Source organism: Larus michahellis, chromosome 6 (genome assembly GCF_964199755.1).
Source record: "Larus michahellis chromosome 6, bLarMic1.1, whole genome shotgun sequence".
NCBI classification, from domain to species: Eukaryota; Metazoa; Chordata; class Aves; order Charadriiformes; family Laridae; genus Larus; species Larus michahellis.
In genome coordinates, this window is record NC_133901.1 from 34,148,113 (window position 1) to 34,162,660 (window position 14,548).

At 40.8% G+C, this 14,548-nt stretch overlaps 1 protein-coding gene across 22 annotated transcripts in view; it reads right to left on the reverse strand.

Annotated features, from left to right (window-relative positions):
* The window catches only part of PCDH15 (protocadherin related 15), a 799,343-nt gene that overhangs the window by 106,881 nt on the left and 677,914 nt on the right, over positions 1–14,548 (reverse strand). For all 22 annotated transcript variants that reach the window (XM_074589898.1, XM_074589897.1, XM_074589896.1 and 19 more), the window contains one exon: positions 3,561–3,677. In XM_074589898.1, coding sequence (XP_074445999.1) covers positions 3,561–3,677 — 117 coding nt within the window. The remainder of the gene's footprint in view (positions 1–3,560; positions 3,678–14,548) is intronic.

The window sequence follows — 14,548 nt, forward strand, 5'->3', positions numbered from 1 at the left end:
TAAACAGGATCCCACATTCAGTGATTTTGATCTCCGTCATGCATGTACCTTGATTTCTCCACAGAAGCGATCCGTACATCTTTCAAATATAAAACACTCAAAACCATATAAAAGAAATTCATATAAATACGGGAGGAAATCACAAGAAAGGAACCTGGGAGACATAAGCACTTTCGCTAGGTTTCTATTCTCCCATTCTTATATCACCATTATTACCCACTGTAGAAAACAGCACATAAGCTTATCTGTGTCTAGTTCCTACATTTACGTGTTTGGGTTCTTTTTTAAATGAAAAAGGGAAATAACTTTGCATTAGAAAATGCTGATTCCACAGGATTAAGAATTGTTATAAATCTACATTAATCAGTTTCTGAAGTATTTTGTTTCATTCAGTATCTCAGGAATATCTTATTCTTTAAAATTTAGACACTTTAAACCTAAGGATTATGAAATGGAGCTTATATCAGAATGGGCAAATACTGTATCAACACCAAAATATCTTGTTGTCAGGCAACAGATACTATTAAATAAAAGCGGCACAAAAACCAAGTAAAAAGTGATTCTCTGGCACCAGTGAATAATTTTTTTTTTCTATCTTCAATAACCCATTTACGTTGAAATTTCCACAGAACAAAAATTCAGCTTCTTGCCCAGTTTCGTTGATCCTAAACATCCTTTTCTGCAAGCTTTTCTCAAAGGTCAGTCTGATAAACCGGCTAGGAGCAAATCCGTACTGGTGCAAGGGGCAGAGACAGCTCGTAGGATTATGACTAATGAACTTAGTATTTTAGATTTCTACTGCGGCAGACAAAAAAACTCACACAGTTTCAACAGTCACGCACTGCCAGTTTTCCCCACTCTCCACTGGCAGATCACTCTGAAGTGACTCCACTCGTGATACGGGCAGAGTGTTCCCTTTTGAATTATTTGCTGTTAGCTGCTGAGGATGAGAGCTCTTTAGAAAAATGGTGTTTCCTACCTCCATGGTTCCCAAGTCATTCCTGGGCAGAGCATCAGAGAATCTTCTCCAGCTAAGAAGCATCTGCTCATCTCCCTGAAGTGCTGAATGCAATTCAGACCCATTAATGTGAAGGCAAGCTTTACTAATTTGGTGGTAGTACTCCAGCAGCACAAGTGCTTTGTTCAGGAAGAAATGCTAGCAAAATGAGCTAATGCCTTTGTACAAAGTATAGCATAAACATAACCCTTGCAAACTTATAATGCCACCCAGAAACTCTGCCCACTTTGATCTCAATTTCCAGTCTGTAATTGCTAGGTTATTGTGCCTGACATATGGAAGAATAAGACATTCATGAACCGTGACAGTAAAAGTCATCCACAAAGTGGAATTAAATAGTCTTAAATCAATTTTAAATTGTTTTCCAGCAAATAGCTATGAGATTTGAGCAATCAAGCCTTCTTTCTTCCGCAAATCTCTGTTTTAAACATGATGGTGGAAACCCGGGCCTGGTGTGCCCCAAGGAACAGTGAAGGAGGTCCAGCAAAAGCACTAGAAGTCCCACAGAGCAAAAATGCAGTCAGAGCAAGAGTGTAGGTAGGACACAAAATTACGAACACTTATGAAGCCTTCTGAAGGGCTACAGTAGGCAGCTCTACATTTTAGACTTCCACAGTGCTACTAGAGATATATCCCCTGGCTTAGGTGTAATGGTTGAAGACCAAAAAAGGACCAGGTGATGTGGGTACAAGTCTGGTTGACCTTGTAGGTCCTTGACCTCCACAGGTGCTGCAACTTGTTACCTTTATAGCAACTTCCTGGCTTGGAAGGCTTCCACACACCTGTAGATATGCCTCAAGTTTGCCAGGAACTCTGGCCTTTCCTGGTAGTTAAGATATTTTACATGGAAATAGAGGTAAAGGTTTGAATCCTTCAGTCAGAGGAAGGAAGGCATCCCAGGCCTCTGATATCCCACGGAAAGGCTTTTCTTAGCACGATTAATATAGCAAGATGCAAAGGGATGAGAGCAGGCACTACCACAGCATCATCCTTCTCCCGCTGCATGCTAAAAGCTATGACTGCACGCGGATGGGACTTTGAAGGGGAGTGTAGGTGCCTGCCATGAAGCGAACAGTCCCAGGCTACACAGTTTTAAAAGTATGTCTAAAGCAAGACACTAGAAATTCCCTCTGGGCTCTACGGATCAGTCTAACACATACATGTGCCGACTATTCTACTTTTAATTAAGCAGATTTGTGCTTACCACGTTGGCTGGTTGGGACCCTATTCTAATGTGTCTGTGCTCTACGGAAGGAGCTTAACACACATCTCGGGCTCCGTTCTGCAAGCAGAGCACCCCAAATCAGGCACGAGCATCTCTTAATGCTCCCCTTCAAATTGCCCAAGACTCGCCATTAAGGCACAACTCTCTCCAGTTCTTTTGGTTACTGCTCAAATAACATTTATGTCCTCTGCTGCTGCGTTCCTTAAATGCTCTGTAGCACTAATAATTGATAACTACTGCTATTCATTACCTACTTGACGATACTACTGTCTTTCATATAATTTAAACAAACCATAGTCCAGATCTGCAGCTGTTATAAACTACCTTAAAAGCCTCCAAGCTCAGTAATACCCCACTGATACGTATCACCTGCAGGGGATTTACTTAACCTTTGTGTGGTAGGACTTTTTACAGGGGACAGCAGGACTGTCCTTACAGAAATGCTGCTTTAACATTTCTGTCCTTGGGTGGTAAATAAATTACTACGTAGCATATTTAGCTAAGCTACAGTTGATTTGTGTCAAAGCACCGCCATCAGCTTTTCATGTGCACAGCACGTTCTCTCTGAACCCTTCTCCCTGAGGATTATTCTCCTTAATATGCCAAACGCTACCAATTAAAAATTAAACCTGGCTGGCAGAACATCTTTGGCTTTTATTGTCCTCAGTGTATCATCTGGTCACCAATGTTCATCAACCTCTGATTAGAAAAATTGATATTACCCTTCAGAATAGCTAACAAGTCAAAAATATGTGCCCAGTTCTGTCAATCAAGTGCTTCACCAGGGAACAGCGATAAAAGTCAGTGGCAGAAATAAACTTTATCCCCAAAACAAAGGCACTCGGTTCAAATGCTGCAGATCCAATGGGGCTGGCTGCTGAGCTGCACATTTCCACATGACCCTGGGATGTCTCAGACTGGAAATGCACAATGACTGCGAAATCAAGAAAGCAATAATCTTACGAAGTTGGGGTTTGTTTCCTCTTTAAACTGCAGAACTGTACCAAAGACAGGCACGGCTTCCCTTCCTGCCTATTCCTCCTATTCATCTACACTGTGAAGTCCAATAAAGAGCTTTCCAAAAATCTTCCTGAGAGAAAGGAGTGGTATCATTGATTTGCCAGCTTCAGGAGCAATCGTTGTAAATGCAGCCTTTGTCCAGAACGACAAAGGACAGGCCGACATAAAAAAGGTATGAGTTACTGCTCTGCAAAACTCATAATAATCACCTTCGTTGTTAAGAGAGTTAGGTCACTTATGAGGGTTAAAGATTTTTCCCTCTTGGGTGCAGAGTATTAATAGAACCTTTTTGCTTACCGGAGGATCTTGATCCTCAGCTGAAACGGTGGTGATAACGGTGCCCTTGACTGCGTCGGGAGCAACCATTCCCCTGTAGAGCTTTTTGCTAAACACTGGAGAGTAATCATTCATATCCTGCAAAACATAATTAAGAGTTTAGTTCTGCAGTTCAAACAGAATTATAGACGCATTCGAAATAATTTTCTTCAAACTCTACCCAATCACTCCTTCCTCATTAGGAAACCTATTTGCCATTCACAGTCTCTCTCGGCGCTCAATTCCATTACCACCGCACAAAACCAGCACACAAGGGGAAGGTGCCAAAGTTTCAAAAAAAAAAAAAAAAACCAAACAACTTCATGTGAGGCAGATCAACAGAAGGAAATTCTGCAAAAAACCCACACAGTCTCACAAGTAAACAAAGCAGAGATTTCCATGACACCTGCTTCTCAAGCAGCGGGCCACACATGGCTTTGCTAATTTTCTAAAATGAGCGAGCTGCTGTTGCTTGACAGTGTTTGTAACCTCTAATATGCAATAAATGGAGGGAAAATGTAATATCAGATTAGTATCAACACCTCATGACAGCCTAAGAAGGTGTTCTTCAGACTGCTGTTGTCTAAAAGAAGCTTCAGAGGCCCAATTTCATTGACACAGTAGCGTATGGGTGCACATACGTATACTTTCACACCTATACAGAATCATAGAACCATAGGGTTGGAGGGGACTTCTGGAGATCATCTAGTGCAACCCCTCTGCCAGAGCGGGGTCACCCAGAGCAGGCTGCACAGGAATGCATCCAGCCGGGTTTGGAATGTCGCCAGAGTTGGAGACTCCACCACCTCTCTGGGCAGCCTGTGCCAGGGGCTCTGCCACCCTGTGTGTGCACAGCTATATGCATATATATATATACACCTCCTTGTGTGAAAGATGTAACCTCACCCAAACACCGGGCTGTGTGGGACTGTGTGAGCCAGCACCAAAGTAGATGCAGCAGTCAGAAGCACGCGGCTCTCAGTGACATGGTGCTCCATGCATCAGGAGCCATGGACATTTAGAAACCCAACCAGCATCACAGGTTAGTAAAAAGGCTTTCTTTCTGACTGTCGTAAGTTCTCTCCCAGAGAGTTCCAGAAAATTTATTTGGATGTTCCTTTAAAAAAATTAAACATACATCTCTAAATCACAATCTTTATTCTACTTATAAAACTGATTTCCTTTTTTTTTTTTTCTGTAGAGCCACTGCCTTAGCCTGAATTCCATTGAGAACAGATTTATTCATTTTTGTACACTACTATTTCCATTGTTTTGCACATATGGATAACATTAAATTTTCTGGTTTTTTTTTTCAGAACAAGTAAGAAGCATCATATGCCTTCAGCACACAAGAGTGACTTTACTGAACCACAAATGAAGAGCAGACATTTTTTCCCCAGAAAGCAGAATGTGTGCCTGAGCTCGGGAGGGATGCAGGTGCCACCCACCTCTTGGGTAACCCACGCACAAAGTTTATGGAGTGATGCCTCTGCCTGTTGTCACAGCTCTTCCCGCTGAAAACGCAATATGCTGATACTGGCTAGCATGCTATATTGCACTACCACTTCAAACGTTCATCCATACCTCATCAGAGGAAATGACAGTATAATAAACATCTATGAAAAAATAATTTCCCGTTACAAGTCCATGTAATAAATGCCTGAATAATTAAGCATTGTGTTCCGCAGAAAGGTCTGCAATTTAAGTCTTCAAGGCACTGGAAATGCTTTTCTCTGATTTTCAGATTTTCAAAGAGACAACTGGATCATCAAAAAGTGACTCCTAGGCAATTCAAACTAGGAGAGTATTCAAATGAAAACATTTTGGAAAAACATTTGAATTCAAAGAGATTAGCATTTTTGTGTGGAATTACAGGCATTGAACGTTGTCATTTCCATTTCTTGACCTGTTTGCAAGAAAATAACTTGCTTCATCTGAGAATTTAATACCCAGAACTATTTTACATAAACAATCTTGTTTCACATGACTCTTCAAAGTGTCATCGTACTTGTAAAATAAGCTATCCTTTGTTCCGTTTTACCCCCAGAAACTCCATGCTAGAACAATAGATCGCTGCGGCAAAGAAACCAACATCGTAACCTCAGACCATAAGACTCCATTCACAGCCGATCTACTTCTAAGAAAAGATGGGGAATCACTTTATTTGAAGCAGACATGAAGCAGCTATGAGTACAGAAATCCTAGGCATTTAGGGATGGAATATTAAAAATCATCTCCGGTATGAAAGGAGCTATGAGTACAGAAATCCTAGGCATTTAGGGATGGAATATTAAAAATCATCTCCGGTATGATAGGAGAAATGTGATAAAACACTACATGCACAGGTCTTACAACTGTGTAAATCACCGTGTTTGAAACTTTTGGTTTGTAGACCAAAGTTTTCCAGTAGGATACACGACCTTTCACAAACTGCATGCACACAGAGAAGACACCTTCTCTCCTTCCATATGAGGTCTCCATCTGAGGTAATGACCCAATACTACGTTTACGATAATTTTTTTTTTTTTTTCCCATCTTTTGTTTCCCATGATCTGGATGCTTATGGTCACCTCCATGAAGGAGGTGAAGTTTCTAGAATAACCCAGCATTTTATCTGTATTTATGAATTTTTGAACGCATCTCTCCCTGCGCACCTGCAAATCCACAGCCGTATCTGGTCTTTTCTCTTTGGCGTAGCAGCAAGAGATCACATTCTGCTGTTTGCTCGCTTGCGGGGTGGGGAGAATCACCGTGTGATGTTTTTGTTACCTTTTGAATACCTTTATGTGACCTTAGCGCCTGAAAATCTGTGACTTAAGGTACTGGAAAGCGTAATCCTGTTTAAAGATGATATATTACATCCTCTGCTATAGAAAGTGATTAAGTCATCCTACTTCACACGCCTACACGTGGATCAGTACAAAATACACAGGAATACAAAGCAAAGCATAAAGTAGGACAGAAAACCTTCTGCCTCTCTAACTTATCTTTTCTCTAAGAAAAGCTTTATGCACAAAATTGTGCCTCATAAACCTCAGCCGAGCCGACCGAATAGGCACCAAATGTTTCAGTCATAACTAGACAGAGCAGCTCCACGGACTTTTCTTCCTGGCTCATCTCTTCCTGAATCCTACAGCAGCCACTAATTTTTTATAGCAGAGTTCAAGCTTCAATGTTTCCACTTTTATCCAAATAAAAGTTCCCCGTAAGAATCACCACAGGTCTTCTCATTATGCAGCTGCAGTAATGAGAAAGGCGATCAAGTCTCGTGTCCTCATCACAAATGTCTACCATGAAAGCCTGCTAGAAGCAGAACGGGGATTTTTGCAAGCAGAAGGTTTACAAGCAAAATATGCAGATGACATAGAAATGGGCTTTTTTTGTTTGAAATTACTCTTCTGGGCAATTCCTATAAGAGGAAGTAGAGATTTTGTTAAGAGACACGTTGGAGAAATTCATATATTATCATCTCCTTCAACGGGTATAATTTCTCTTTACACATTATGGGCACCTAAAGGTACCAAAAAGGTCACAAAAAGAAATTACTGATTTTCTAGCAAAAAGCACCACCACTAAGGATGGAATACAGTCTAGATCTGATTTTGTTAGAGCACAGAATGAAAGCACGCTCGCTATTTTCTGCGAATAGCTGAAGAGACCCAGCCCATCCCACCCCCAGCACCTGCGCCCCTGTTACTCAAGGTCTCCAATCCAATTTTCTTCATCGAAGCGGACTTAACAATGAGTAGTGTTCAGCATTCCCCGAGAGATACAGAGTTTTCAGGTTTTCATCACAGAGAGACTTTGGGCAAAAAGAGGACATTTAGAGAAAGTACTGGGCTTCTGTCACGACCAAAGACCTAGATGTGTTTTTGCACAGCTAAATGAAATAATTTAAGATTTCTCCATACCTGACGGCTTCTGCTTAAAACACCTCTAAATCTGACTTTGCATAGACATGGATGCAGCAGATGAGTGCAATCCTTAACCACGGGTCAGAAATAGGGCAGTAACCTTCCTCAAAGTGGTAGTAAGCAGCAGTGTGATCACCTTTTAAATCTGGGGCATAATCCTACGCAGGCTCTTGTGGCCAAACTGCAGCATCTTACAACCCTTCACAGTTCATTGCTTCACTCACATAAATCCAGGCTGCTATTAACTATCAGACACACACACACATATGTAAATGGCTAATATTGGTAATGAATTCTCTAGATATCTCACTTTAAAATACTTGGGCTGTGTGTTTTGACAGTAAGGTAATAGCAGTCACGTATTTATATCTAAATACACAACAGCCTTTGTATCGCTGCTCATCTAGTTGCAGATTTATTATATTTTTAAACATCTCTGTTTACAAAACCCCCAAAGCTTTGTCCCTGTCACAGATGCTTCTTATCTACCACTTCTTGTTTGGTTTTGTTTCATACTGCTCACACTGGTCAGCACATAAAAGCAGAACAGAACAAATCCTGACATCTTTCCCTTGCACAAAGATTAGGAATCAAGCATGAAGGACGCACAACATGGAAGGGCTGCTCAAGTATTATTCTTCTTGAGAATTCACACTAGTACCTTCAAAAGCAAAGACAGATTACGAGATTTCTAACAACTCATTTGTTAGCTCAGACGTCACCCTTAGCATGTGAAGGATCCCACTCCCTGACAAATTTCCTGACCCTCTGCACAAGACACATCTCATTCACAGGATTTAAAGGGTTGTTATTTACCAAAAGGTTTTTAGGAAACAAATATTGACCTGTCTGCAAAGATTATGAACAAAAATGTCGGTGAATTAAGATAGTCATCTAGGAATGCCGAGGCGGAGAAACAAAGCATGGGGGAGGAAAGGCATTAAGGAGCAAATCAATATGTAATTTAAAAATCATTAAGACAGTCGCTAGCGGTACTGCACTAATACTAAACTAGGTGCTCCTAGACAGGTGGTGACTGCTGACGTGGGAGGGCGATACATGACTAGAGCAAGAGAAAAATACCTGCAGTACACTGTTCCCACCATAAAATTAACTTGTAAACTTAAAGAGAGTTCAGAGATTCAAATATTTCAAATATTTTTGATTTCTGGGGACGCCAAGAGACCTTTGATGCTTGTACTCCACTAAGTTAAGAATAGAAGCATTTCACATCCTCGCTCACTAATCTGGGAAACATAGACATTGGATTCAAATGTCTGCCTTCTTCCGTGCCCTGTAACTTCAGCTGAAGTGCTACAGCTCTGGGCATGCTGCGTACGCCCAGGCTACCCGAACTCAGCCACTGTGGCAGCTCCTGCATCCCAGAGTCACCAGGATTTACGACAGTCTTCGTCACAAACTGAAGCAGTCCCCAGTGCTCCTCCCTGACTCCGCAGTGGATCCTGCAGATCCACCTCCCAAAAGACCGAGAAGCGTGGATGAAAATAAAATCCCACCCTTCCAAACCAGCAAAGCCGGGGGAGGTCACCTGCACCAGGAGTTGCTATGGTGGCTCTAGGATACTTGGAAAACCCTGCCCGAAGGAAGGAGCTGGATACACTGGGATTACAGCTCCTTCCTGCGGGTTGCGGAGAGCAGCTGTGATGAGCTCAGGATGCGGCCCTGTCTCACTCCAGTGAACTAAAGCTGCAGCTCCTGGCTGTCACCATGGTTCAATTAATAACACGCAACATCACTACGAGTGACAGACTTGTCTGATTTGAGTATTACCACTAACCTAAAGACTTTCTTAAGAATACTACTATTTTTTTTTTTTTTTTTTTTGAAAATGTGTTTCGGTAGAAATCTTGTTTTGTATGAGAAAAACAAAGGGCAAAACCTAAAGTTAGTTTTTCACCAGCTATCTCCATGCAAACAGAAGCAACTCCAGCTGACACTCCAATATATCTGATATATATTTACATGTACATAGATATATTTATGTATACACGTCTATATCTATCTCAGGCACAATAGTTTGTGCAAATGCCCTTTTATCCTCCAAAGGGAGCCCTTTTACTGCAGTGAAAAACTGGCTGCCTTTAGCCTGCAGCGCACTAGAGGGCAGCCCTGCCAAAGGGGAGCGAAGCTTCTCCTCCCCAGCACCCACAGAAATCTCCCCATTTCCTTCTTACCAAAACAGGGTTATACTTTTTTACATCTAGTCATCTAGGTTTTGGTTTGGGGTTTTTTTTTTTTCAGCTTATAAAATCAGTCTGATTTCTTAATTCCTGTTTTTTTGCAGATTGAGACCTAATTGTAATCAAGTATCGATTCTGTATTAAAATAGCTGTAATTCTGTGACAGCAAAATCTAATTATTAATCTGCTGAACAGCTCCAGAAGGACAAAGTCCTGTCAAAGAACACCAAAACCACAGATTCTGTTGATTTATCTAGACCACTAAGAGAATCACACTCTTTAGATAATTTTTACCCTTATCAATAGAGTACGCGTGTCGAGGTGCCTGCCTCACAAATGCAATTTTGCACAAAGCTTCCCTTTCTTCTTGCCTCCCTCCTCAACTGCTAAGCAGAAAGCATCTTATCACAACCATTCTAAAAGTCTGAGGAAACGTTTTACTCCCCTTTTTCTGACCTGTTGAAAAAAAAATTTAAAAAAATCACTCATTAAATTTGTTAGCTTCTTAAATATTACATTTTCTTCGTTTGTAAATAGTTACAGAAAGAGTTTATAAGCACATCCATGTGTTTTTCCTACCGCTTTAAGACCGCACTCTTTGATTATACCTGCTGATACCAAGGTTTCTAGTCAACTCTAAGTGGAAACCAACGTCCCCTTGCTATAAAAACCAGCATGACTGAACACCCTCTGAGCTAATAAATGCATATTAGGCATTTACAGCTCCTTTTGCTGTCTGCTGGCTTTTATCGCAAGTGTAATAAATAGGAAAAAAAATGTATTTTAAAAGCGATCCCTCCTTCCACTCATGTTAAATGTACATAACATGATCCCAACAGAGGGAGAAAGTAAAAGGGTTTACTTCAAAGCATCGCATATGTCACACACTGAAATTTTCAAACCTTCCCAATCTTTTTCTACAACTGCAGATACGTATCTGCAATTTTCTGCTGTCATTTTGTTTTGAACATCTGCCACTTAAGTCTACGTGCACATTACCAGAGCTGGTGCCTTCCCATCTGAGCTGCCTCCAAGTGTTTAATAATCCCCTGCTGTTTGGGGACTTCGAAGGGCACATTTAACGTTCCTCTATGATATTTGTGAAAAATCTCTTCTACAGAAAGGAAAGGGGCGTTTTGGTAGCACTGTACTTGAAAATCATTATTCCTCTTGGGCATTCTTTAACCATAGAAAGATGTAATTCCGCAACATATTTGAAAAAAAAAAATCTAAAATATTTTATTACGAAATAAGCAGAATGAAAAAACCCTAAAGGCCACAGGATATCATGGCCATAAGGGCATCCATAGTTCAGAGCAGCCTCACCCAGGCCCCCCAGCACCCTGCCCCTCGGCCCAGGAGCCCATTTCAGCCCAGCCAGGACCCCTGGTCCTGCTCCAGTGATGCCATAGGACACCAGTCTCCAGCCCTGCTTCTGGCCCCATCCCCTCACCAAGTCTGGGGCTGTCAATGGACCCTGTTGGTGCGTTCCCACAGGGACAGCACTGCCCATGCTGGGTCACCCTCAGCTCCCAGCTCATCCCTCCATGCGGAGCAGTCTCGCTCACACTAATCTCTCACAGTAATTTTTAATTTCTTCACCTGTTAACTACCAGTTCATGACAAAAGCATGAAAGGGGGAAGTGAACCCTTTGTACCAAGCAGCCAAGGCCCCACAGATCTTTGACCCTTGCCACAAGGCCTCACCTTGCCCTTTAACAAAATGTTTTTTTGGGCCCAGATGAGCAAGTGTTTTCATTTTGATGCAACTGTGCTTTGCAATGGGTCCCTGAAGCTCTGCTCAGCTCTAAAGGAAATGCCAAGTGGGGGTTATCACTCGGCAGAAACCTCTCCAGCATGGTGCTCATTGATGATCGCACAGGATGAGATCTTTGCTACCATCACGACATTTCAGCTACAGCATCTCTAAGTGCCACACTTTCTCACCATCCCTTCCCTCTGGTCCATGCTAACTGGCAGTAGCCGTCTAGTGCCCTCAAGTCTTTCAGTAATTTCTCAATTTCTGCAAATCCTCATTTGGGTATATTTCTATTATTAAACTTAATAAGTTTCCTAAGCCTTTCAATATGATGCTAATCAGCCTTTTACAGAACAGTACAAATTTACAAATTTAACGTTAAATACTACAATGCAAACTTCATATGCTTTTATGCCATAGTCTAAAAATAAGTTCTAAAGCTCTACTGAAACAAGGTCTCTGGATTTGGTGTCACAGACTCAGCATTGAAACAATTGAAAATTTGAGCTATGACTTCAGAAAACTATTTTCTCGACGGGTGAATTTATTTATCTGAAAGAAAACCAAAATGTTATTCAACTGTAATCCCTTCACTAGAAGATTATCTTTTCTTTTCCGCTTCCCTTAAATGTCTACCATGCCATGCACACAGCAACAGCAAAATGCAACTTACAACAGATCTGTACTTTGAGCCAAGAGTTGATTGAGAGAGAGATAAATATATATTCATGCGTGAGTGTAAACTGTCTATTCTTTCACAAAACAAACATTGATGCAATCTGAGAGGATACAAGATTATTCTCCAGGCCTTAATAACCACTAACAATCCCCTAAAGGACTATTGTAGGCAGTTAACATACTATCTAGAACTGGGACAATAACCAGGATCTTAAGATTTCAAGCAAGCTCCCATCCTTCAGCTAAAAGACTGGCATTATTACCTGAAATGAGTGATTCGTTGCAATTTACCCAGATAATTCTGTGGAGTGGTTCACAGCAACAGACTATTACACATCCAAGTATATCTAGCCTTTTAAATTGATTGCAAAGGGATTAGGAATGAGTAACTGTACAATGGCTTAAAATCATTGAGGTAAAATAGTTTTCTAAAGATATTTTCAATTTTGTTTCCTCTGTAATTCGCGCTTTCATTTCATCAGTCAGTTTCTGTGATTCATACAAAGAAGGTGAGCACAGAACAATTTATACTTCCTAATGAATACGATAACAGTAACGGGGAAAAAAAACCACTTATCCACTGATTCTTAGCTTTAAAACCGTTTCTTTTACAAATGCAGTAACAAGTTAATTTTAACATCAATAACCATACATGTGATAGAAAAACTACTGTGATTATTCCCACCTGAAATTACTCACGTAAAAGAGTGCCGTCAAAGTTTTGACTCATGAAAAATGCAGCTGGGGGGGAGGGAGACAAGTGAACTCATTACATGGCATAATATAGAAATACCTAATTTCACCAGATACTGGAGCATCAAGAACTTGAAGTCCTTTCTCATCTTAATGTAATCTCTTGGCCTCTTATAATAAACACATACCACCCTTAAAGGTACTCTCCTTTAAGGTTCATGTGTCTCACCAGCACATTCATCCCCCAAGATACACAAAAAAATTTGCAAGTCAATCTTTCTTTGTGAGCCTGCATTTTGATCCGCCAAGGTATTGTTTCAATTTTACATTTACATTAAGCCCACTGAAGTAAGCCACTACTTGAAAACCGCTCCTAGCTTTACCAGAAGTATTTAAAATACCTTTTAGATTTATGTATCAACGACAGTGACTAATTTAGAAGGACTGAAGTTATAGAATCAAGCAATTTTGAGTAACTTTGCGCAGCAAGTTCAAAATCTTTGTGGTGATGCTGACAAGATAATGTGACAAACTGGATGAAGCGGCATTTTGAATTCTGGCTTTAATTGGGTGCAGAGCTTCTTTACACAGGGCTCTTTGTTTGAAGCTATACAAAATACAGGCTTGTTACCATGGTATAACTGTCTCTTTTTCATATTTAGTGCTCAGCAAGCCCTAAAGTAGCTCATCATATAAATTAAGGGATAATATTCACAGTGGAATATACGAGGCAATAAATGACTAGCAGATGATTGAACAGATAAGTTGAGACTGGAAAAAAAAACAGATCTGTTTACTGGCACTGTAGTCCAACACCATGCCCTTTATTCATTTAATGCTACTAAAAAAGAAATAAATGAGCAATAACATTTTGGAAGCAACACAGCTAATTTTTTGAACTTTGGTGTAAGTTAAGTGCTGCTGCGCTGGACCACCCTGTTGTTCTTTAAAAGGGAAATGGTTTTCGTTACATGTTAGAAAGGAAGGATTAACATCATGGATGTAAATTTATTGAAAAAACATAACTTAAACTTTATTTCAGAAATATTAGAAACTGATGACTTGTTCAACCTTAACTTAACTGATGTCTTTTATCTTCCATGTATCCTTTATTACCTGCATAATTTCTGGCAGAAAATCTTCATTATTATTGTTATTAAATCTCACCGTAACATGAAATCCCACCATAATGAAGCATTGATGTATTCCTGCTCACCTGCTCATTAGAAACAAGACTTGAGTGAATTTCTAGGGAACACCTGCAGGAAGAGAAAGCAGTGGCAACTACACACACGCATGGCCATTTAAACAGCTGGTGGAGCAGGGATTGAACCAAAATGTGCCCCCCTCTCCCTAATGACAACCTGTGGATCCCTCTTTCCCCATTCTCTCCTAGTGATAATTTAAGCATTTTATAGTGACGAAAGCCCCCAGCACTCTGCAGCAGTACAGCAAACGCGCTCTGTGAGAGGAGAGGGTCCTGCAGTACCATTTTATTCCAGCTGCCCCAAATTCTAGGTTCCTGCTTACTTTCCCGAACTCACTTTTATTTTCTTTGCTTTACTATTGGCTCGAATTGTTTGGTTTGAGAGGGTGATTCATCCACAAACACGCAGCTGCTTCTAACCCTCCCACCCTGGAAAAGCAAACAAATTCTATTTCTCCGTGTTCCGACTGAAGGTTTCGGTTGTCAGAGAAACAAAGGGAGCAGGTTGGAGATCTGCA